Source organism: Neovison vison, chromosome 5, assembly GCF_020171115.1.
Source record: "Neovison vison isolate M4711 chromosome 5, ASM_NN_V1, whole genome shotgun sequence".
Taxonomy (NCBI): Eukaryota; Metazoa; Chordata; class Mammalia; order Carnivora; family Mustelidae; genus Neogale; species Neogale vison.
Window position 1 is genome coordinate 1,082,150 of NC_058095.1, and position 21,648 is coordinate 1,103,797.

At 64.3% G+C, this 21,648-nt stretch overlaps 3 protein-coding genes across 4 annotated transcripts; all 3 read left to right on the forward strand.

The window, feature by feature from the left end:
* Nucleotides 1-1,302: 1,302 nt before the first annotated feature.
* Nucleotides 1,303-7,459, forward strand: NOTUM (notum, palmitoleoyl-protein carboxylesterase). Its single transcript, XM_044250324.1, has 11 exons — nucleotides 1,303-1,634; nucleotides 2,614-2,666; nucleotides 2,747-2,842; nucleotides 3,279-3,339; nucleotides 3,600-3,658; nucleotides 4,029-4,131; nucleotides 4,757-4,948; nucleotides 5,072-5,172; nucleotides 5,732-5,879; nucleotides 6,775-6,822; nucleotides 7,029-7,459. Exons 1-11 carry the CDS (start codon nucleotides 1,303-1,305, stop codon nucleotides 7,333-7,335), a joined length of 1,500 nt encoding a protein of 499 aa, XP_044106259.1. The 3' UTR covers nucleotides 7,336-7,459.
* Nucleotides 7,460-12,447: 4,988 nt separating this feature from the next.
* Nucleotides 12,448-13,641, forward strand: MYADML2 (myeloid associated differentiation marker like 2). Its single transcript, XM_044250325.1, has one exon. The coding sequence runs from the start codon at nucleotides 12,448-12,450 to the stop codon at nucleotides 13,639-13,641; it is 1,194 nt and encodes a 397-aa protein (XP_044106260.1).
* Nucleotides 13,642-17,005: 3,364 nt separating this feature from the next.
* PYCR1 (pyrroline-5-carboxylate reductase 1) lies at nucleotides 17,006-21,517 on the forward strand. 2 transcript variants are annotated; one of them, XM_044247200.1, is made up of 8 exons: nucleotides 17,006-17,059; nucleotides 17,444-17,566; nucleotides 17,820-17,890; nucleotides 18,631-18,810; nucleotides 19,023-19,244; nucleotides 19,429-19,521; nucleotides 19,691-19,854; nucleotides 20,677-21,517. In XM_044247200.1, exons 2-8 carry the CDS (start codon nucleotides 17,500-17,502, stop codon nucleotides 20,840-20,842), a joined length of 963 nt encoding a protein of 320 aa, XP_044103135.1. In that variant the 5' UTR covers nucleotides 17,006-17,059; nucleotides 17,444-17,499; the 3' UTR covers nucleotides 20,843-21,517. The 2 variants fall into 2 exon arrangements, with proteins under 2 accessions (XP_044103135.1, XP_044103134.1); XM_044247199.1 differs by having other exon boundaries at nucleotides 17,036-17,055.
* The last annotated feature ends 131 nt before the right edge of the window (nucleotides 21,518-21,648 follow it).

A 21,648-nucleotide genomic window follows, 5' to 3' on the forward strand; every position in this document is an offset into this window, starting at 1 on the left:
AGTGGTGGCTGGGGCAGGGAGAGATTCTTGGGGGCCCTTGGGGTGGAGCGCTCAGCCAGGGCTCGGGCAGAGAGGATCCGGGACCCCACCCCGAGGCCCACCGACCTCGGTAAGTGGCAGCGCCCCACGGCTTCCCAGCGCCGCCCAGAATCTGTCCATCCAGGCGGCGGGATCTGGCGACTCCCCCGTGGCGCCGTGCCGGGGCGCCCGCTGCCTCCCGCAGGTCACCGAGGGCGCCGGGTCCCGCGCCACACCTGTCCGCTCCTCCTGGAGGCCCCGGCGCCGCTGCTGCCGGCCCCTCGGCGCGGGGCCCTGTGTCCGCCGTCGCTTTGATCCCGGGGGCCCCGCTGGATAAAAGTCCCGGGCGGCTCCGCGCCAGCGCCAGAGGGGAGCGCAGCCGAGCCGGCGTCCCAGCGGGCTGGCGCAGGGCGAGCGACGCCGAGGAGCCGGGGCCGCGGGGTCGGCCGCGGTGAGCGCGGGGCTCGGGCCCGTTAGGGGCGGGGGGTGCGGGCCGGGGTTCGGGTGGCCCGCGGGCTGCTCCGGGCCTGGGCGGCGGGGGGTGGCGGGGGGCCCCCGGGCGGCTCAGGTGAGCGCACCCGCCCTGCGCCCCCCAGCCCCGTCGGGCCCGGCCTCTGCGCGGCAGGCGGAGTCCCGGCGCGAAAAGCCCCGCTCCTGCCCGGCGCCCCCACCCCCGGCCCCGGCCCCGCCGCCCCTTCCAGCCTCCCGGGGGCGGGGGCGGCGGCGCCGGGCCGGCCGCGGGGAATGGAGCTGCCGGGACCGCGGGGCCGCGCTGCCCCCCACGGAGCCGGGCCGGGAGCGCCTCCGGCGGCCGCGGCGGGGTAGGCCAGGCCCCTCCGTCAGGCTTGCGGTTTGGGAAGAAAAGGCGATGCCTCCGCCAAGAAAAGAGCGAGCGCGGCCCCCTCCCCCTCCGCCGAGGCGGGCGGCGGCGGCACATCTAACGCGCGGGCACCCGGGCCGCCGCGGCCCCCGCAAACTACGCCCAGGCTCGGCCCCCGCCGCTTTATTGGCGCGGGCCGGAGCCAGCGCACCCAGACCCTGCGCTGCCCTCGCCGGCCGCGCGCGGAGCCCGAGCTGCCCAGGCCGACGGCGCCCGGTCCCCGGAGCCTCGACGCCGAGCCGCCCGCGCTTCCTCTGCCGGGCCCAGCGCGGGGAGCGGGGCGAGCGAGCAGGCGCGACCGGCGCCCTGCGACCCGGCGCTCCCAACGCCGCCGCCGCCGCCGCCGCTGCCGCCTCAAGGCCGCCCGCTCTCCGCAGGTGGCCGCGGGCCCGAGCGGCGCGGCCATGGGCCGAGGGGTGCGCGTGCTGCTGCTGCTGGGCCTGCTGCACTGGGCCGGGGGCGGCGAGGGCAGGAAGACCTGGCGGCGCCGCGGCCAGCAGCCGCCCCTGCCGCCGCCCCCGCCTCGTGCTGAGGCCGCCCCCGCGGCCGGGCAGCCGGTGGAGAGCTTCCCGCTGGACTTCACGGCCGTGGAGGGCAACATGGACAGCTTCATGGCGCAGGTCAAAAGCCTGGCCCAGTCGCTGTACCCCTGCTCGGCTCAGCAGCTCAACGAGGACCTGCGCCTGCACCTCTTGCTCAACACGTCCGTGACCTGCAACGACGGCAGCCCGGCCGGGTAAGGCCTGCGCCCACCGCCCCGCCCGGCGCGCCCCTGCAGGCGGCCCCCCGGGTTCCCGCCGCCTGGTCACCGCGGCGCTCGCGCCCTGCGCCTCCGTGCGCCCTCGAACGCACGGAGTCCCTGCGCTGGTCGCCCCCGGGGGAGAGGAGCCGACCCTGGCGAGGATGGTGTGGGGTGGGGCGGCGCTCGGAGAGCTGGCGTCGCGCCAGGCCGGGCACTGACCCCTCGGTCACTGGTGCCCAACCCCTCTGTCCGCGTCCTTCGGTCTCTGGGCGGGGAGATGGCAGCCCTCGAGTGGCCCTCGCTCCAGCAGGAGGAGGCAATGCAGCGGGGCGGGGAGAGTCCTGCTGTGCCCCCATCCCCACGCCAGCTCCACACCGACCCTCTCTGCTCCTTGCTGCTGCCGGGACTGCCTGGGGCCCCAGCCAGCCAGAGGGACAGGGAAGGGGCGCAGGTGGGACGGAAGGAACTGGGGTGCGGCATTCACCCCTGTCCAGCCCCAAAGCGTATGAAGGAAGGATGTAAGGCTGCGGGTCGGTAGTCGTCAGCCGGAGGACCCGGTGACACCCGCGCCCTTCCACGACCTCCCGGCGGGTCCCAGGGATCCCGCCCCACGCACACGCCTCCGGAGAGGGCGCTTTTCCGTCTCCAAGCAGCGCCGCGCGTCCTAGGAGATCCCGAGCCCAGCGAAGACCGCCCCCCGGCCCGCCCGGCCGCCGGCGCCAAGGTTACAGCGGGTCCCGCGCGGGGCGGGCCGTGGGGATTTTCCACGGACCACACAGCCCCGCGCGGCCCTTCCCGCCCTGCGAGCGCCACCTCCCGGGACAGCCACGGCCGGCGGGCCGCGCGCGCTCTGCGGGACCTGGCCGCTGGCGCCCTCGTGCGGCCGGAGCGTGCGCCGGGCGACAGGTGGAATGACCCTTTCGTCCCCAGAGCTGACCACCCGCCCCGCCCGTCCCTCCCTCCCCCCCTGCAGCTACTACTTGAAGGAATCCAAGGGCAGTCGGCGGTGGCTCCTTTTTCTGGAAGGTGCGTCCCAGGAGCCGAGGCGGCGAGGCGGGCGGAGGCCCCTGCGCGCGCGCGCCCTGACGTGGGGGCTGTGCCCGCAGGTGGCTGGTACTGCTTCGACAGGGAGAACTGCGACTCCCGCTACGACACCATGCGGCGCCTCATGAGCTCCAGAGACTGGCCGCGCACCCGCACAGGTGGGCGAGTCTCGGGTCTCAGATTGCCTGGGGCTTCCCCCTGGGGGTATGGATTGGCGGGGTCTCCCAGTTCCAAGTTCTGGAACAACCCTTGCTGTCCTGGCTTTCTAGAGCCCTGGGGAGGCCCCACCCTTGCCCACCCCCTAGTTCTCTGGCCCTCCTAAGGCCAGGGCACCCACCTAACATCTTCATTCTTACTGTGCAGGTAAGCTCCGGGGGGGGGGGGGCCTTACCGTGGCTCCCAGCCCTCATCCCTAGGCCAGGGGAGGGTGGGAGAGGTCCAGGGTCGCATCCGAGTGACTGGCCTGGCCCACCTGCCTTGTTGCGGCCAAGTAGGGTCGCCCACATCCCACAGCTTCCTGTGGTCTCGTCGCTGCACACCTTCCCCCCAGAAACTGCCCACTGGGACCACTGCCTCTGTCCTCCCCCACTGCAGGCACCGGGATCCTGTCCTCCCAGCCCGAGGAAAACCCCCACTGGTGGAATGCCAACATGGTGTAAGAGGGAACAGAGGGTGCTCCCTGGGCGGCCTACCTCCAGTGGGTTCTTTCCTGGGCGGGTCCCACAGGGGGTGGTCCTCATTGGAGAGGGCCCTTATGGGGGGGGGGTGTCCTTCCTGGGCAGTCCGTGGGGCCTTGTCCTCGGAGACTTCCTTCCCAGGAGGCCTTGTTCTCAGGATCCTTCCCGGGAAGGGGGTCGTTCCTGAGGGCCGTGGGTGGCGGAGGAGGACGGTGGCTCACACGGTCCTTGTTCACAGCTTCATCCCTTACTGCTCCAGCGATGTCTGGAGCGGGGCTTCGTCCAAGTCGGAGAAGAGTGAGTCCCCGGCCTTCCTCTCTCTCTCTTCCCCGCCCCCGAAAGACAAGGCAGGGAGGCCGGTCTCGGTATCAGAACTCCCTCTAAGTCCCTGACAGTGTGTCCCAGGATGACTGCCCCAAACACCCACGGCTGGCTGTCCATGGCTGGCTGGCTGCCTGCAGGGGTCCACACTCCTGGGTGTTCCCTGGGGAGGGGCCCAAGGCTATGCCGTGGGCCCCTGACCACTTCCCTCCAGTTCACCCAGGCCATAGCCCCTGGAAGAGCCCCCAGACCCCCAGCTCGAACTCTTCCTCCTTCCAACCTGGAGGCAGGAAGCCTTGCTCTCTGTCTGGACTCCCACCTGAAGCCACCCTCCCTCCCCCTGCAGACGAGTATGCCTTCATGGGTGCCCTCATCATCCAGGAGGTGGTCCGAGAGCTCCTGGGCAAAGGGCTGAGCGGGGCCAAGGTGCTGCTGCTGGCAGGAAGCAGGTGAGCCAGGCAGGGCGAGGCGGGATTCTGCAGGGGTGCGGCGGGAGTAGGGATGGGAGGGCAAGCAGGGGCTGAGCCTGGGACTGTAGAGGGCTCCGGCTTCACCCTGCCTGGGCAGGCGGCGCGAGGGTCCCCAGGGTTCAGCTACAGATTGCTACGCAGCTGGAGGCCGTCCAGAGACTGCTTCTGGGCCCTGTGCTCGCCAGAGGCCAGGGAGGCCTTGGGCAACAGTGACCTAGGTAATCGGTGAGGCATTTGTTGTGAAACAGGATGCCTTCTCAAGGGTCAGCGTCCCTGTAAGTGGGATCACACCTGGTTACAGGCATGCAGAGGGCCCAGAGGGTATCCAGAGACTAGAGAACTGGGCCTGAGCCCACAGAGTTCACCCCAGTTTGCAGATAAGGGAGCTGAGTCAGAGAGTGAGAGAGAAGGGAAAGAGGAACGGCAGGAAGTGGGAGGGCCTGCCACTTAGTTCAGTGCCTCGGGGTCAGTGCCTCTGGGACCCCAAAAGGCACACAAGTCTGGGAGCCCATTGTTCAGAAGGCTTCAGGACCCCAGGCGGGGCTTGGGGCTGGCCCCGGGGGCAGGGCGGGTTCCGGGGCCTCACACGCTGCCTTCTCTGCAGCGCGGGGGGCACGGGGGTGCTGCTGAACGTGGACCGGGTGGCCGAGCAGCTGGAGGAGCTGGGTTACCCAGCCATCCAGGTGCGGGGCCTGGCGGACTCGGGCTGGTTCCTGGACAACAAGCAGTACCGCGGCACAGACTGCGTCGACACGGTCACCTGCGCGCCCACGGAGGCCATCCGCCGAGGCATCAGGTGCCAGAGGCCGGGAGGCTGGCCGGGCGCTGGGAGGTTGTCCGGCCCCTCTGCAGAGCGCCTGTCGGGGGGGTGGCGGTGGGGACGGGGCCGGGGGCTGCCTGACCCCCAGCCTATGCCCAGGTACTGGAACGGGGTGGTCCCGGAGCGCTGTCGGCACCAATTCAAGGACGGCGAGGAGTGGAACTGCTTCTTCGGCTACAAAGTCTACCCGACACTGCGCTGTGAGGGGCTGGCTGCAGTGGGGCGCGGGGCGGGGGCGGGCGGCGAGCAAGGAGTGCTAGGCCAGGCTTCTTCGGGTCTGGAGTCAAGAGGCCGGCCCGGGGGGACACCACTGCCCGCCTACACGGGAGCGGGGTACCTGCACTCTCTGGGTCTGCCTGGGTCCCTTCCAGTCTCGGCATTGGCCATGCACTTGGCCCCAGGCAAGCCAGGGTGGCTGGTCACCCTGTGCACATTCAGTCAGGAATGTGCTCAGCATGAGTCCCTGTGCTGCCCTTGTTGGGGCCTGGGCCGTCCCTCCCTGCTCCACCCTCAAAGGGACATCACCAAGTTTTGGTCAAAGCAGAGAGCATGGGAGCCAGGCCGGGGAAGGGGGTGGGGGATGTGTAACAGGGTCCTTCCTCAGACCAGGGTGCCGTGGGGGCTGGGTGCCAGCACTCCCAGGGAGAGAGCCCAGCAGGTCTGCAAGCCTACCGTGGCCCTGGCTGGGACCCCGGAGGCCCTTCGCCTGGGGTGGGGGCCGAGTGCCGAGGCGAAGCCCAGCTGAGCTGTGCCCCCCAGGCCCGGTGTTTGTGGTGCAGTGGTTGTTTGACGAGGCCCAGCTCACCGTCGACAACGTCCATCTCACGGGGCAGCCTGTGCAGGAGGGCCAGTGGCTCTACATCCAGAACCTGGGCCGCGAGCTGCGGAACACGCTCAAGGATGTGCCGTGAGTCCTGGAGACACCCCCGACCCCAGCCCCCTCGGTGCGCGGCAAACTGCTAGGCTGCACGAGTGGCCTCACAGGCGAGAAGCGGCCCCTGGCCGCCCGGGTGAGGGTGTCGGCCCGCGCTGGGGAAAAGGGAGCTTTCCAGCCGCGGGAAGACGTGAGGCAGCTCACGTGCGCGTTCCTCGGAGAAAGAAGGCCGTGCAGCGCAGGATTCCAACCCCAGGACGTTCTGGAAACAGCAGAGCTGGGGGGCAGCAGGATCAGTGGGTACCAAGGACAGAGCTGGGGCGGGGGAAGGATGAACAGAGCACAGAGAGTTGTCGGACGGTGAGACTGCTCCGTAGGAGACCACGATGGTGGACACACGTCGTTACACACGCGTGCAAACCCACAGAACGCACAGCGGCGAGAGCGAGCCGTGACGTACGCCACGGGCTCCGCGTGACGATGGCGTGTCCGTGTGGGCTCGTCAGCTGTGACAGACCCACCATCCGTGGGATGCGGATGGCAAGGGAGGCTGTGCTCGTGGACCAGGCGTGCACGGGAATCTCTGTACCTCCCAGTGCATTTTGATGTGAACCTAAAAGTGCTCGAGAAACACAGTCTATGACTACCCAGTCCGTGACTGTGGCATGTCCGGGTCGGCCTCCCCCCACGGCCCAGCTGGCTGTGCCCGGCAGCGGCGCACTTGGAGCAGGGTTCAGAGGCAGGAAGAGACCGGGGTTCATCAGAGCATGTGGGCTGGAGGGGACAAGGCCTGGTCCAGAGGAGCAGCTGGCCAGGCGTGGCTATGGGAGGGGGGTGGGAGCCAGGGAGGGGACAGGTTCCCAGGGCAGTGGGCACCGGGCTGGGTGGGGAAGGGCCCGGGGGTCACAGTGTGCCTCCTTCCCGACAGGGCCAGCTTCGCCCCTGCCTGCCTGTCCCACGAGATCATCATCCGAAGGTCAGTGTCCCCAAGCCCTGAGTGGATCCCAGGCCCAGGCCCAGTCCCCCGCGGGCCCCCTGCCTGGCCTGGCTCTGTGTCGGGGCTTTCTAGGGCCATCAGTACCACGTACACAACCGGCTGTGTGGCCAGCACTCAGACCCAGCCCGCCCCCTGCCCCCTCTGGCCACACTAGGTGACCCCCCCACCTGGATTTCTGTCTGCAGCCACTGGACGGACGTGCAGGTGAAGGGGACCTCGCTGCCCCGGGCACTGCACTGTTGGGACAGGAGCTTGCACGACAGCCACAAGGCCAGCAAAGCCCCCCTGAAGGGCTGCCCGGTTCACCTGGTGGACAGCTGCCCTTGGCCCCACTGCAACCCCTCCTGCCCCACTATCCGGGACCAGTTCACAGGGCAGGAGATGAACGTGGCGCAGTTCCTCATGCACATGGGATTTGACGTGCAGGCCGTGGCGCAGCAGCAGGGTCTGGAGCCCAGTAAACTCCTCGGCATGCTGAGCTCGGGGACCTAGGCTCCGGCCGGCTGTCCCCGCTGCCACCTTCACTGCCCCCCACCACTGCCTGCGGGAGGCCCCGCTGAGCCGGGGTCCTGGGTCCCGCCATCCCCCAGCCCCCCACCCGGCCTCTCCTGGCCTTTTGTATTATTTTATAAAGTCACTTTTTTATTACTTTAATTTTTTTAAAAAGGAAAATAAGAAATATATGATTAATGATATTCTTTTGTACCGTGTTTTTTTTTAAACAATGAAAAAAATCATAAAGACAACCAGAGAGCCTAACCTTGCGGGCATGTTTGTTTGGGGGAGTTGCTGCCCACGGCACACCCCCGACCCCCACCGCCCGGGCGGCAGGATCCTACATGGCAGCCCTTGGACACACAGGTCCTGTTCAGGCCCTCACCCTGCCTCGTGGCCCTTTCCAGACCCTTCTTCCAGCCACGCACACAGCAAGCATGGGTCAGGACCACGACACAGGGGTCACAGCAGACTGGGGACGTTCACACGCTGAGCCGCTCCGAGCGCCGCACACCCCACGCTGTCATGCCCCGTCTCCCCAGAAATGTCACTCCAGAGAGACACTAGTTAGCCAGGGAACATTTTTCTTTAAAAGTCTGCGTCGTGGACGCCTGGGTGGCTCAGTGGGTTAAGCCGCTGCCTTCGGCTCAGGTCATGATCTCAGGGTCCTGGGATCGAGCCCCGCATCGGGCTCTCTGCTCGGCGGGGAGCCTGCTTCCCTCTCTCTCTCGGCCTGCCTCTCTGCCTACTTGTGATGTCTGTCACAGACAGACAGATACTCTGTCTGTCAAATAAATAAATAAAATCTTAAAAAAAAAAAAAAAGTCTGCGTCGTACCTATTCTCACGAGGCCCCCCAGGCACATGCGAAGAGGCAGATTTGGGATGAAAACCCCCTCCGGCCCAGCCGGAGCTGCCAATGGCCCCCGGGGCCGGCATCCCATCCCAGCACAGGCATGCGGCCGGCGCTGCTCCTCGCGCTCCTCACCAGTGCTGGGCTCTGCGGCCTCACCATGTCTGCTGCAGGACAAAGTACCAGAGGCGGGGCTGCTCCCTGGCGGGGCTTCCTGAGCTCTCCCGCCTCTGGCATCCCAGTACATGGTCCCGAGCAGCCCTCAAGCAGGTTTTCTTAGAGCCCCAGATTGACGGTTAAAGGAGCTGAGGCCTGGAGAGGCCACGGGGCAGAGGGAGGACCCTTGCCAGGCTCAGCCTGGACTCTGCACCCGGCCTCCCATCACAGGCGACAGGAGCTGGCAGACCCATCCACAGAATGGGGGAGAAATCTCAGAGACCCCACACCCTCACTCCCAGCAAGGCCCCCTGACCTTGCTGCGGGGTGACTCCCCCGTGCGGCGGAGTCTGACCAGCTCTGCCCACACATCAGGGCCACAGTGGGCCCGAGAGGGACCTCCTCCCACCCCAGAGAGACACCCATGTTGACTTCCCCAGGTGGCCCTTAGTGGCCCACTTGTGGTCTCCTCCATGGGCCACTGCCCCATGGTCCCCTGTGGAAACCCATGCAGTCCCGACAGTCAAGGGCAATAGCGAGGTCAGGGATGGGGAGGTCAAGTGCTGGAGACGAAAGAAGGTCTATCCAGGAGTGACTGACCCCCCCTCTCTGGGGGGCCCCAGAGAGCCATGGATAGTACGTTCCCTGGGGGAAAGGGGGTGGGGAGGACCCCAAAGGGGAGAGTCACAGAAAGGGGCCTGCCACAGTTGAGCTGGGTGGGGGACTTGGGTGGCACGGCCCAAGACCGGCTCTGTGCAGAGAAGGGTGGCAGCAGCGACCCTCATCAGGTCACCCTCGTCAGATGTCTCGCTCCGTCTGGGGCCGGCCCAGAGATTAGCAGGCAGCCTCGTGCTCCCCGGGGCACCAGAGCACCGAGCTTCATACCCGCGGTGGAGGCCTGATGGGACCTCTCCCCACAAGGGAATACACCCTTTCTGCACATATTCCCGACCGAGAAAGAAAGGCGAGCGGTCAGTCCTGGCTGCCCTTCACTGCAAAGCGCAGGACGTTGACATTTGTCATCACGCCCCGCCCCTCCCCGGCCTTCCCTGTTGACCTGACTTCCAAGCATCTCCATGCAGGCCGTCAGAGACCCCAGCCCTGTCTGGGCAGTGTCTGCTCCTCAGGAAGCAAGGCGCCCCCTCCCTCGCCACACCTGCTGCGGGTGCCTGGGAGGCTGTCTTCCACCTGCATATCCTGGCTGGCGGTCCCCAGGCACGCAGGGACACTCCCCAACGCTGAGCCCAGTCTTCCCGGGATGCCCGAGGTTTCAGGCGCTACAAGCTGGACCTCTTGGGGGAGGGCGTGGCGGGGGGGGTGCCCAGCAACCGTTTGTGTGGTGGAGAAACGTGGCTCGGCTCACTGTTAGGATTCGCGGAGTTGTGAACTTTGTCTAAAGCGCATGGCACTCGTCTGCTCGAGAGAAATGAGACCACCGTCTGCTCTGACGGAGAGGGCTCCCCCGAGGCCGAAGGCCCACGCCCCCTCGCTCCCTTGGCCAGGGTCAGGAGCACACGCAGCAGATGCCGGAAGGGATGAAGCAGAGAATCCTACCCGAGGGCACACGGGGCACTGCCCGAGGACAGAGCCTTCCTCCTGAATGAGCGAGCCGGCCAGGCTCCCCAGCGAGCGGGAGGAGGACCCTCCATCCATCCTGCCCCCTCCTCAGCGTCCAGACATGATCTCGGAGCATTAAAGACACGAGAACAAACAAGAATCCCTTATTTTACGGTTAGATTAGCTGTTCTGGAAAAATCACAAGCAGGCGCATCAGGTCAGACAACCCCTACGATTCCACAGCTAGAGGGGCTGTGTGTGCTCGCTGAGAACACTGTCCACGAGCGGCCCCGTGGCTGCTGAGACCCTGGGAAGGCAGCAGGAAGTGGAGACGTGGAATCGTGAACTGGGGACGATTCCAGTTCACTCCACGCCGACGGCCGCCTTCCGTGCTCTGGGCACTCCCTGTCACGGTTCTCCCGACAGACTCCCTGGTTTTCCTGCCAAGAGCGTCTCACAGAGTCTAACCAGAGGGAAACAGACAGACAGACAGTACAGCGGAGCAGGGGGAGGGGAGTAGAGACTACTCTGGAATGAAGGAAACTGAGACACATGACAGACCGCGTCAAGGCATGACCCCAATCAGAGTCTGCGACAAATGCTTTATAAGGTGCAACGTGCCGGGCGGGGGCGGGGCTCGGTGCGTTGAGCACCAGGCGCCAGATCTCAGCTCAGGTCTTGATCTCACGGTCCTGACTTCAGGGCCTGCAAGTCATAATAAAATTAATTATTTAATTAATTAATTAAGAGGTATAAAATGTTTTCAGGAATAGATGGAGAAAATTGAGTAAGAACCATGTATCAGGTGATCATTCTTTTATTTATTTATTTATTTATTTGACAGACAGAGATCACAAGCAGGCAGAGAGGCAGGCAGAGAGAGAGGAGGAAGCAGGCTCCCTGCTGAGCAGAGAGCCCGATGCGGGACTCGATCCCAGGACCCTGAGATCATGACCTGAGCCGAAGGCAGAGGCTTAATCCACTGAGCCACCCAGGTGTCCTCATTCTTTCTTTCTTTCTTTCTTTCTTTCTTTTTTTTTTTTTTTTAAAGATTTTATTTATTTATTTGTCAGAGAGAGAGGGAGAGAGAGCGAGCACAAGCAGACAGAGAGGCAGGCAGAGGCAGAGGGAGAAGCAGGCTCCCTGCCGAGCAAGGAGCCCGATGTGGGACTCGATCCCAGGACGCTGGGATCATGACCTGAGCCGAAGGCAGACGCTTACCAACTGAGCCACCCAGACGCCCCTCTTTTTTTTTTTTTTAAAGATTTTATTTATTTATTATTCGAGAGCGCCTGTGTGCACACGCACGTGTGAGAGAGAGAGAAAAGTGAGCACAAGCAGGGGAAGTGGGAGAGGGAGAAGCAGGCTCTCTGCTGAGCAGGGAGCCTGATGTAGGACTCAATCCCTGGACCCCAGGATCATGACCTGAGCCGAAGGCAGATTTTACCGAGTGAGCCACCCAGGTGCCCCATCAGATGATCATTCTTAGATTTCCCAAGTGTGGGGGTGCCTGGTGGCTCAGTCAGCTGGCCTTCAGCTGAGGTCATGATCCCAGGGTCCTGGGATAGAGCCTCCACTTTGGATCTCTGCTCATCAGGGAGCCTGCTTCTCCCTCTCCCTCTGCTGCTCCCCCTGCTTGTGCCTGCGCTCTTGCTCTCTCTGTCAAATAGATAAATAAATAAGTAAATAAATAAAATCTTTTTTAAAAAAATGTCCCAACTGTGGGAGAATGGCTTTATTCTTAGGAGGTGTCCATAGAAGTATCTTGTGGCAAATCATCATATCTGCAGAATTAACTCATATATTATTTAAAGATTTTATAATTTATTCGTCAGAGCCCACAGCAGAGGGAGCGGCAAGCAGAGGGAGAAGCAGCTCCCCCCACTGAGCAGGGAGCCCAATGTAGGACTCGATCCCAAGACCCCGGAATCATGACCTGAGCTGAAGGCAGACGCTTAACCACTGAGCCTCCCAGGCATCCTCAGAATTAATTAGTATTATTAATAATTAATGGTGTGTGGGAGAGAGAACACAAATAGGGCAAAATATTAATAATTCTTGAATCCAGGGGCGCAGGGGTGGCTCAGTCAGTGAAGCATCTGCCTTTGGCTCAGGTCGTGATCGTATACTGTTAATATTTCAGCCTGAAGAAGGGGGCCCTGGGGTTTTTTCTAGGAGTTATTTAAACTCGAGGAAAGACAAGTGACCCCTAAATGACAACTAAAACTCTGTGTCCTGGGGTCAGTCCCAGCACCTCCAGGAGATCAGGCTGAACGAGAGACCCGGCGACTCGGCCGGCAGGGTCCTAAAACCGTCCCAGTCCCCACTGCTCCCCTGGCCTCCCTGAGAGCCTCCTCCCTCCTCAGCAGTGCTGGTCCTGGAGGCCTCGGAGCCCCCCCCCCTCTCTGTCTTCTCCCTCCTCCTCCCCCGCAAACCCTGCCTCCGACTGACCGGCAGAGGCAGGTGCATCCGAGGCGGGGCAGTGCCAGCAGCCAAGGGGTTAATGGTCCTGACAGGGGCTTGGCAGCGGGATGCAGGGGTCAGATGACCCTCGGGGATGGGGACAGACACACCAGGCTGCTATTCCAGGGCTCCAATCATGACCACCTATTTATAGAGCCGGGGTGCTTGGCCCGCCCCGCGCAGGCAGCGGAGAGGCAGCCCTGCTGCAAAGTCAGGCGGAGTCGGCGTCATCGTCGCTGCTGCAGGCTGCCCGCACCTGTCCCAGCCGCCACCGCAGAGAGAGGGGCCTCGGCCCCACAGAGACACCGGGGCCCCAGGGGAAGCGCACCAGGCAAGGACGAGGCCGGCCAGATGGGCAGCGCCATGGAGCCCCCCGGGGGGGGGTATCTGCACCTAGGTGCTGTGACATCCCCTGTGGGCACGGCCCGAGTCCTGCAGCTGGCCTTTGGCTGCACAACCTTCAGCCTCGTGGCCCACCGGGGAGGCTTCGCGGGCGTACAGGGCGCCTTCTGCATGGCTGCCTGGGGCTTCTGCTTCGCCCTCTCCAGCCTTGTGGTGGCCTGCGAGTTCACCCGGCTGCACAGCTGCCTGCACCTGTCCTGGGGCAACTTTACGGCGGCCTTCGCCATGCTGGCCACGCTGCTGTCCGCCACGGCCGCCGTCCTCTACCCGCTGTACTTCGCCCGGCTGCAGTGCCCCCCCGAGCCCGCGGGCTGCGCGACCAGGGACTTCCGCCTGGCAGCCAGCGTCTTTGCGGGGCTCCTCTTCCTGGCCTATGCCGTGGAGGTAGCCCTGACCCGGGCCCGGCCGGGCCAGGTGGCCAGCTACATGGCCACGGTCTCGGGGCTCCTCAAGATCGTCCAGGCCTTCGTGGCCTGCATCATCTTTGGGGCCCTGGTCTACGACAGCCGCTACGGGCGCTACGTGGCCACCCAGTGGTGTGTGGCCGTCTACAGCCTGTGCTTCCTGGCCACGGTGGCTGTGGTGGCCCTGAGCGTGACGGGCCACACAGGGGGTCTGGGATGCCCCTTCGACCGTCTGGTGGTGGTGTACACCTTCCTAGCTGTGCTCCTCTACCTCAGCGCGGCTGTGATCTGGCCTGTCTTCTGTTTCGACCCCAAGTACGGGGAGCCCGGGCGGCCGCCCGACTGCCCCCGAGGCAGCTGCTTCTGGGACAGCCAGCTGGTGGTGGCCACCTTCACCTACGTCAACCTGCTCCTGTACATCGCCGACCTCGCCTACTCCCAGAGGATCCGCTTCGTGCCCAGCCTGTAGCTGCCTGCCCACCCGTGCTCTCCAGGGGCTCCAGGCACCATGAGGGGGACCCAGGTGAACCAAGACCCCCAGGAAGCAAGCCAGAGGGAGGCAACCGGCAGAACCGCTCCCGGATTTCTGGCCAGGCTTGGGGAGGGGGGAGGGGAGGCAGAGGGACAGAAGGCCCTGAGCAGGCCACAGGCAAGTGTCCTCCCCCAGGCAGCTCCTAGCCCTTCTCCCTGTCTCTTTGTCTCTCTCTCTCTCTCTGTATCTCTCTTATCTCTGTCTTTATTTCTCTCTCTGTCTCCCTCCATTTCCTGGCCCTCCCTGGTTCAGTGCCACCCACCGAAACAAGAGAAGCCTTTGAACTGGGTGCTGTTGTGACCCACTTTATAGATGGGGACACGAAGGCTAGGATTTTGGAGGCAGTCCCATGTGCCCATCAGCGTCTGGAGACCCCGTCAGGCCGTGACCTAAGTAGATTTGAAAAGGGGACAGTTCCCAGGGGTGTGGGACGGACAGCTGTCTCAGCAGGGTGCTGCTGGGGTGTTCCGCGCCACCTCAAAGAGAGGGAACCAAGGATGGGGATTCCCACCGCACCCATCTCTGAGTGGCCATAAGAAGGAATCATGGCCTGGTCATACGGGGCAGCCTCATCAGGCTAGAGACAGTGCCGGGGACCTGCAGGGGCCCACAGAGGGCTGGCAGCACCCTTGAACGCAGAATGTGGGGAAGAAGCTGGGTTTGCACCCCGGGAGGGAGTGCCCACCAGGCCCCTACCATCAGCCCCAGGGCAGCAGGTTCTGCAGTGCCCACTGTGGGCTCCCAGCAGGCAAGTCTGGGGTAGCCCTGATCCAGGGGGAGGGCCCAGCCTAGGGCGGCCACTGGGTCATGGAGCCCGGGCACCGGACACCTCCGTAGTACCACAGGTCCGTGACCTCCGCTCGAGCATCCGTTCACCCGGCCGGTGATCACCAGAGCCTACAGGGACTGTCACCCTCCTCACTCCAGCCAGCTTCTCCTGCTCGACAGCCCAGCCGGGGCCACCCCAGGCCGCTGGCTGCCCCTGAGTACAGCAGCCCCGTGGCCCATCCCCGGGAGCAGGAAATAAACGCTAATGTTTGCATCCTGTCTCTGGTGAGCATCTCTCTGCCCAGGGGGCAATGGCCAACTGCACCTCCTGGGCCATTCCCCCCAGTGTGAGTAGGGAGAAGGAACAAGACAGGACGTGCCTGAGGGAGGAAGGTTGGCCTCCTGAGGGAGTAACAGGCATTGTCCTCTCCCTTGGTGGGCAATGCGGCTGGGGGAGAGGAGGCTGATGCCGAGCTGGTCTCCCTCCCTTGCCGTGGTGTTCGGTATCACCAACACCCCACACTCCCGTGGGGGGTTGCGGGGGGGAGCGGCACGGGCCCAAGCAGCTCTTAGGCTTGGGTTCCAGGGGCTCCCTTGTGTGAGAGGGATGGCTCGCTTGCCTGATAGGGACCACGCACTCACAAGGGTTCTTATCTGGAGGGGACAGGCATCATCAGCTCAACAGCCAATCCCCAAGGGGACCAGTGTGTCCTGAGGTGTCCTGACAGCCCTCACTGACTGAGGGAGAGTGGGGGCCAGGGGGCACATCTCCAGGTGACGAAGGAGCATATGGGTCGCATCCTTCCTAGCTCACAGGGAGGCCTGCGCCTCGACCACTCTTCCTCCTTTCTAGCCAAACTTCTGAAACGGTTACCTGTCACCGGCTCCCCTGTCTCCTCATTGTCCAGTGGCCTTGTGCTCCCAGTGCTCCACCTACCCTAAATTTCAAAGGTCTGTGGGGGAGACAAAGTGGGAGACATCCCACTTTGGTCAACATGGCAGAAGCCCTCCGGGAGGCTTGCCTTGGGATGTTCCTGCCGACAGCCACTCCCCGGGTCAGAGGACTTTTTCTTTTTGAAGGAGGGAGTTATTTGTTCTTATCAGTGAAAAACAGTACTTTTTGAAGGCAGGGGTTCTGTCCTTTGATTATGTCCAGGCAGGGAATACTCGGAGGGACTGCTGGGCTTTATGGCTATGGCTTGGAGTCTGGGCCAGTCCCCAGACAGTCCACTTTGGACAAGTGGCATGGGGTCAGGGGCAGATGCTGGTGGGCAAGAGTCTCGGGGGGCACTTGGGTCATGAGGTTTGGTGGGCATGGATCCTGGGAGTGACAACTGGAGAAGGGCCTCCCTCAGAGGGAGAGCACTAAACGTTCTGCTGCCCTCATATGGGGAACGCCAGGAAATCTACCTTCCGTTCATGGTCACTACCCATGGGTCTGATGGTGCTGGTGGCCACCACTGTGTCCACAAGAGCTCATAGCCTGCTTCTGGAGCACAGACGTCAGGGTAATGCCAGATCAGGTCTGAGAACAGCTTGTCACCGTTGAGGATACAGAACTGAAAAAATAGAGCAGGTCACCTGTTCCCCTGAGGTAGGGCAGGGGTTGCCAATGACTATTATTTCTTACTTTGCCCTTAACACTTCTGCTGACTGGGACCCTGGACTATCCCAAAACCCGAAGGCAGACTCAACTTGTTCTCCAAATGCAAACCCCCAGATTCCCGTGGACACTGCTGACAAGATGTCGGGAGACGTGGGAGTGCTCCACGGGAACTAGGGGACACTATAGGATCTCATCTTCTCTTTACTCATTGGTCACTACTGGCCCCAAGCCCCTGTTTGCGGAGGTTTAGGCCATACAGGCCTATGGCCTCCGTCATGCCGCAGCCTGGGGAAAAGACCTGCAGAGAAAACCCCAGTTGGGAAAAAGACGGTCTGGATCTCACGCGGGATCGACCTAGACCTCCCAGGTTCACCCCCCACCCCACCCCCGCACACCGATTTTGAGATTCTGAAAAGGCTTAGGCTATCCTCTCCAGTTTTCAAGCTTCGTGGTACAATAAATAAATTTTAAAGCTACAAAACACAGTATCAAGATAGTGCTACATTTTAAATGTTTCCATTTCGCAAATTGCTCCCAAGCCTCCCGCACGCTCGCACGCACGCGCACAAAGGAGCGGAGAAGCGAGGACACGGTGTGCGCCTCTCCAGTTTGCTCGAGGAACGGCGCACCCGGGCCCCTCAGCTGAGGACCCCAGCCCGGCGTGTGCGGGTCCGCCCGTCCCACTCCCAGGCCCCGCGCGGGGAGCCGCAGCCCCGGCGCGCTCAGGCCCCACGCGCCGTCGCGGGGCGCGGACCCGGGGCGGGAGCCAGGGGCGCGAGGAGGCCGGGAGGCGGCTGGGCCGGGGGCGCGGGGCGAGCGGATGATGCAACCGCCCCCCGGCTCCTCCCGCGCCCCTCGATTGGCCAGCGCCTGGCGGCCGCGCCTGCGATTCGCTGGGGCGGCGGGGGTGGGGCCGACGGGCTCGGGTGCCGCGTGGCGGGCGCGGCTCCGCGGCTCCCGGGCGACCCGAGCGGTCGGTGGGTGAGTGGGCGCCCAGCTGGGGTCGGGCACGGGCGCGCGCGGGGCAGGAGGAGGCGCCCCTGCGCGCCCCAGCTAGGGCCTGGGGTGGGGGTGGGGCCCGGACGTGGGGGGCGTCCGGGCTCCGAGCCGTCGCCCGCCGCGGCTCTCCGGCTCCGGAGGCCCGCCCGCCGCTCGCGGTGTCCTCTGTTCCGGGCCGTCGGGACTGTCCGGGCGCAGGGGCTGGAGCCGCCGCCGTCGCAGCCGGCGCGCGGCCTCGGGCAAACTTGGGCCGGCTGCGCTGGCGGTGGGAGCGGGGAGATGGGCGCGGGCCAGCGGCCAAGGGGCCGGGCCTGACACCGCCCGCCCGACTTCTTGCTCTGGGTCCTGCCCCATCTCGCCCCGTAGTTGCCCCTGCAGGGCCGGTGGCCGCCGGGAGGGCTGTGGGCGGCGCCTCCGACAACATGAGCGTGGGTTTCATCGGAGCTGGCCAGCTGGCCTTTGCCTTGGCCAGGGGCTTCACAGCAGCAGGTAAGCCCTGCAGCCGGGAGGCCGCGGGCTGGGCAGGGGTGGGCCATGACCCTTCCACCGGCTGGGGGGTGAAAGGACGGGTCTGGAAAACTTGCCCTGTTTGAGTCCTGGGGGAGATGGCAGCCTTGGGGTGGTTGGGGTTGGGGCAGGAGTTGCTGTCTTACTCTGGGGGTGGAATTTCCACTTTCCTTCCCGTGAAAGTGAATGGGGGAGTACAGGACAGACCTTGAGGAAGGATCTCTGTTACCCGTAGGCATCCTGGCTGCCCACAAGATCATGGCCAGTTCCCCAGACATGGACCTGGCCACGGTTTCTGCCCTCAGGGTAGGTGCAGGGTGAACAGGGACGGGGAGGTGGTCCCTGAAGGGGCTAAGTCACTGTGTCTGAGATGAGCGTGTGATAGCCTTGACCCTGAGGGCCCCAGGTGTAAAGGTCCTAGTGAGAGACACTGTGGGACCACCACCCTTCCCAGGAGAGGAGGGCCCTGGGCCGTAGCACCCCACAGACCTGCCTGCTGGCCTGCTGGTAACAGCCCTTGCTCAGCTCCTGGGACCTGGGGACAGGCACACGTGCAGCTTGTGGGGAGGGTGTGCTGGACTGGAATGGGGTTCCCCAAACGGAGCCTCCACAGGGACTGTGGGAGCCCAGCAGATGGGACCACAGAGTTGGGGCCAGGTCAGACCCACCTGGGGACTGAATACAGGTTTGGTTTGCCACAGCTGAGTTAGGGTTCCAGACCTCAAGCTGGGAGCCTGCGCACCCATAATGCCGCTCACCCCTCGAGGCCTGCCGCCCACAGTGGGGTGCGTCAGGGCTGTGGCGTGGGTACTCATCCGTTTTCTGTTTCCAAAAGGGTCATATATCAGCGCAGAGAGCTTGGGCTTCGGGGTGGGAAGGGTGACTGGGGGCTGTCAGAGCTCTGTGCCCTGAACCCCTACCCAGCCTGTCCCCGTTCTCAGCAGCCTCAGTCCTCTTCTATGCCCGGGGCTCTCAGCTTGGGGAAGGTACGAGGGGGCCCGGCCAGCCACGTTGGCAGGCTGAGCCCCGGTTGGCGCTCCCTGCAGAAGATGGGAGTGAACCTGACTCCCCACAACAAGGAGACTGTGCGGCACAGTGACGTGCTCTTCCTGGCCGTGAAGCCACATATCATCCCTTTTATCCTGGACGAGATCGGTGCCGACATGGAGGGTCGGCACATCGTGGTGTCCTGCGCTGCTGGGGTCACCATCAGCTCCATCGAGAAGGTGAGCATGGTGGGTGCAGGCCGGTGGGGTCTGAGAAGGGGGTAGAAGCATGCTCTGCGCTGTGTTTGGGAGCTCTGGCTGAGAAATGGCCGGTTGGCTTTGCCCGTAGTGAGAAGCCAGGAAGTGCTTGGTTGGGCGAGTGCGTTCCCTGAGGCCAAGCACACGATGCTGGGCAAGGGGCCGCACAGACACACAGCCACTCTCCCCTCCAGAGGCTGATGGCATTCCAGCCGGCCCCCAAAGTTATCCGCTGCATGACCAATACCCCGGTTGTGGTGCGGGAGGGGGCCACTGTGTACGCCACGGGCACCCACGCCCAGGTGGAGGATGGCCGGCTCCTGGAGCAGCTGATGGGTAGCGTGGGCTTCTGCACGGAGGTGGAGGAGGACCTGATCGATGCCGTCACCGGGCTCAGCGGCAGCGGCCCAGCCTACGTGAGGACTGGGGCTGGGCGGCCGCGGGTGGTGGCGTGCGGACCCTTCCCAGGACGGGGCACATCCTCCTTCCTCCTCCCTGCCCTGGCTGCTGTGGGCGGAGCTGCCAGGCAGCACCAACACCTGGAGGAGGAGGAGGAGGAGGAAGGGCCTGGGGCAGGGCTTAGGTGCCTTTTCCCTGCAGGCATTCACAGCCCTGGAGGCCCTGGCAGATGGGGGTGTGAAGATGGGGCTGCCCAGGCGCCTGGCAGTCCGCCTTGGAGCCCAGGCTCTGCTGGTCAGTGCTTTTCCTGATGCTTTGCTGAGGGCTGCTCCTTGCCGGGCCTGACGCCGTTGCGGTGGGTGGATGGGGGAGAATCAGCGGGTGCACGGTGGCTGGGGTTGGGGACAGTGGCCTGCAGGCAGGAGAGGTGCCCTGCAGCGGTCAGTGGCTCTCTCTGGTGCAGGGGGCCTCCAGGATGCTGCTGGACTCCGAACAGCACCCAGGCCAGCTGAGGGACAATGTCTGCTCTCCCGGCGGGGCCACCATCCACGCCTTGCACGTCCTGGAGAGCGGGGGCTTCCGCTCCCTCCTCATCAACGCTGTGGAGGCTTCCTGCATCCGCACACGGTGGGCCCCCCGAGGCTGCCTGCTCCTGGCTGCGCGACCCGGCCCGCCAGAGCCCTCCCGTGTTCTGCTCAGCCTTTCCCCGAGCACACATTTACTGAGGCCTGGCAGCAGTGCCCAAGGGTCATGGCTGGTAGTACCCAGGCATCCGTTGTCCTGTGGAGACGGGCTGCCCTCCGGGCCCGTGTGGCGCTCCCCACGGAGGGTCACCACTTGAGCCTGCAGACCCCGGTGACCATCCAGGCTGGAGAGGCAGGCCAGTGGGAACCAGAGAGATCTCCTGGGGCCCGGGTCAGACCCTCCTCCCGCCCGCCACCTCCTGGGGAGACTTGGCAGGTCAGCTGTAAGGGCGCTCCGCTGTGCATTTGCACCAGCCGGGTGACGGCAGAAAGGAAATTAAAGAGGAGGGACAGCAGGATGTGCGGACTTGGCTTGGAGCCCAGGTCTGCAGGATGGACAGGCATGTCTCTCACATCCCTGCCCGCCCCCCAGTGAAGCCCAGAATGTCTCTTGAGTGCACGACCTGACAGCGAGGCTGGGAGGCAGTGCTACCCTCTGGCCCCAACCTTCAGGGGATACGGACAAGACACGTGGCCCCTGCTTGGGGCAGGGATGGGTTCAGGGGCTGAGGGGCTGCTAGTAGGTTTGGTGACCCTGAGCTGATCTGAGTCAGTAGGAGGCAGGGGGCAGGGGCCTGGCCTAGGGAGCTGAGCTGGTAGACAGCACGGAGCGCCCAGGCCGTCGGGGGCTTCCTCCTCCCTGGTGAACAGTTGGGCGCAGGACGGAGGCACGGCCTGGAGCTAACCCTCCTCGCTGCCTCCCCAGGGAGCTGCAGTCCGTGGCCGACCAGGAGAAGGTCTCGCCAGCCTCCATCAAAAAGACCGTCCTGGACAAGGTGAAGCTGGAGTCGTGTGTGGGGCGCTCCCAGAGCCCTTCCGGCCACTCCACGCCGTTCCCCCGAAGCCTGGCCCCAGCGGGCAAGGAGAGCTGAGGTGGCCAGCACGCTCGCCAGGCTGCTCTCCGCCGCCTCCTCCCTGCTGGGCTTGGCACCCCTGCGCTGGCTGTCCTTAGCCCCAGGCCACACAGGGTGTCCCCACAGCAGCCCACTGCCTGCCACTCCGGTCAGCTCAGGTCAGCAGGGGTTGTAACCAGGGAGGGGCTGCGTCGCTTCCCAGCGGGAAGTTGTGTGGTCACTAAGTGCTTCCTGGCCCGGAACAGATGGATTCTCCGACCTCAATGTCCCCCTTCCTCCTCCCCCAGACCGGGTCAGGACCTCTTCTGGAGTTCAGGAGGCCTGGGGGCCTTAAATGGTCAGCCGACTTGGGGCTAGGCCCCTTCCTGAGTACAAAGGTCAAGGTTCCCCCCTGCACCCCCACTCCCACAGAGGCCCAGCCGAGGAGGGAACCCCATCCCAGCCCTGCCCCTTCTCCAATCTCTACTTGGGGCGATGCATCCTCATTGTGAGAAGGACCAGAGGGTCCCAAGTGTCCTGAGTCCAGCAGCCAGGACCACAGCTGCAAGTCCCCTGAATCGCCGTTCGGCGTTTGAGAAAAGGGCTCCTTGGATAGTCCCGGATTCTGAGATCTGTGCGTCCCGTTCCCTGCCGAGCTTACAGAGTCTGTCCCTTCTCAACCTTTTGGGTGAAATACATTGCTTTCCAACCCGGTGCTTTGTTTCTAACTTCATCCCCACGTGTGGAGGAAGGGCCCCAGCGGTCCTAGAGGGACCTTGTCAACTGTCCTCTTAGTCGCCGCCTGCTACGCGCATCGCACGGGTCCTGGAGCCCTGTTTGGCAAG

Coding starts and splice junctions, on each gene's coding strand:
- NOTUM (XM_044250324.1), top strand. CDS start 1,303: ATGGGCCGAGGGGTGCGCGTGCTGCTGCTGCTGGGCCTGCTGCACTGG. Junction 1,635..2,613: donor AACGACGGCAGCCCGGCCGG/GTAAGGCCTGCG, acceptor CCCCCCCTGCAG/CTACTACTTGAAGGAATCCA. Junction 4,132..4,756: donor CTGCTGCTGGCAGGAAGCAG/GTGAGCCAGGCA, acceptor CCTTCTCTGCAG/CGCGGGGGGCACGGGGGTGC.
- MYADML2 (XM_044250325.1), top strand. CDS start 12,448: ATGACCCTCGGGGATGGGGACAGACACACCAGGCTGCTATTCCAGGGC.
- PYCR1 (XM_044247200.1), top strand. CDS start 17,500: ATGAGCGTGGGTTTCATCGGAGCTGGCCAGCTGGCCTTTGCCTTGGCC. Junction 19,245..19,428: donor GCGGCAGCGGCCCAGCCTAC/GTGAGGACTGGG, acceptor TTTTCCCTGCAG/GCATTCACAGCCCTGGAGGC. Junction 19,522..19,690: donor TTGGAGCCCAGGCTCTGCTG/GTCAGTGCTTTT, acceptor TCTCTGGTGCAG/GGGGCCTCCAGGATGCTGCT.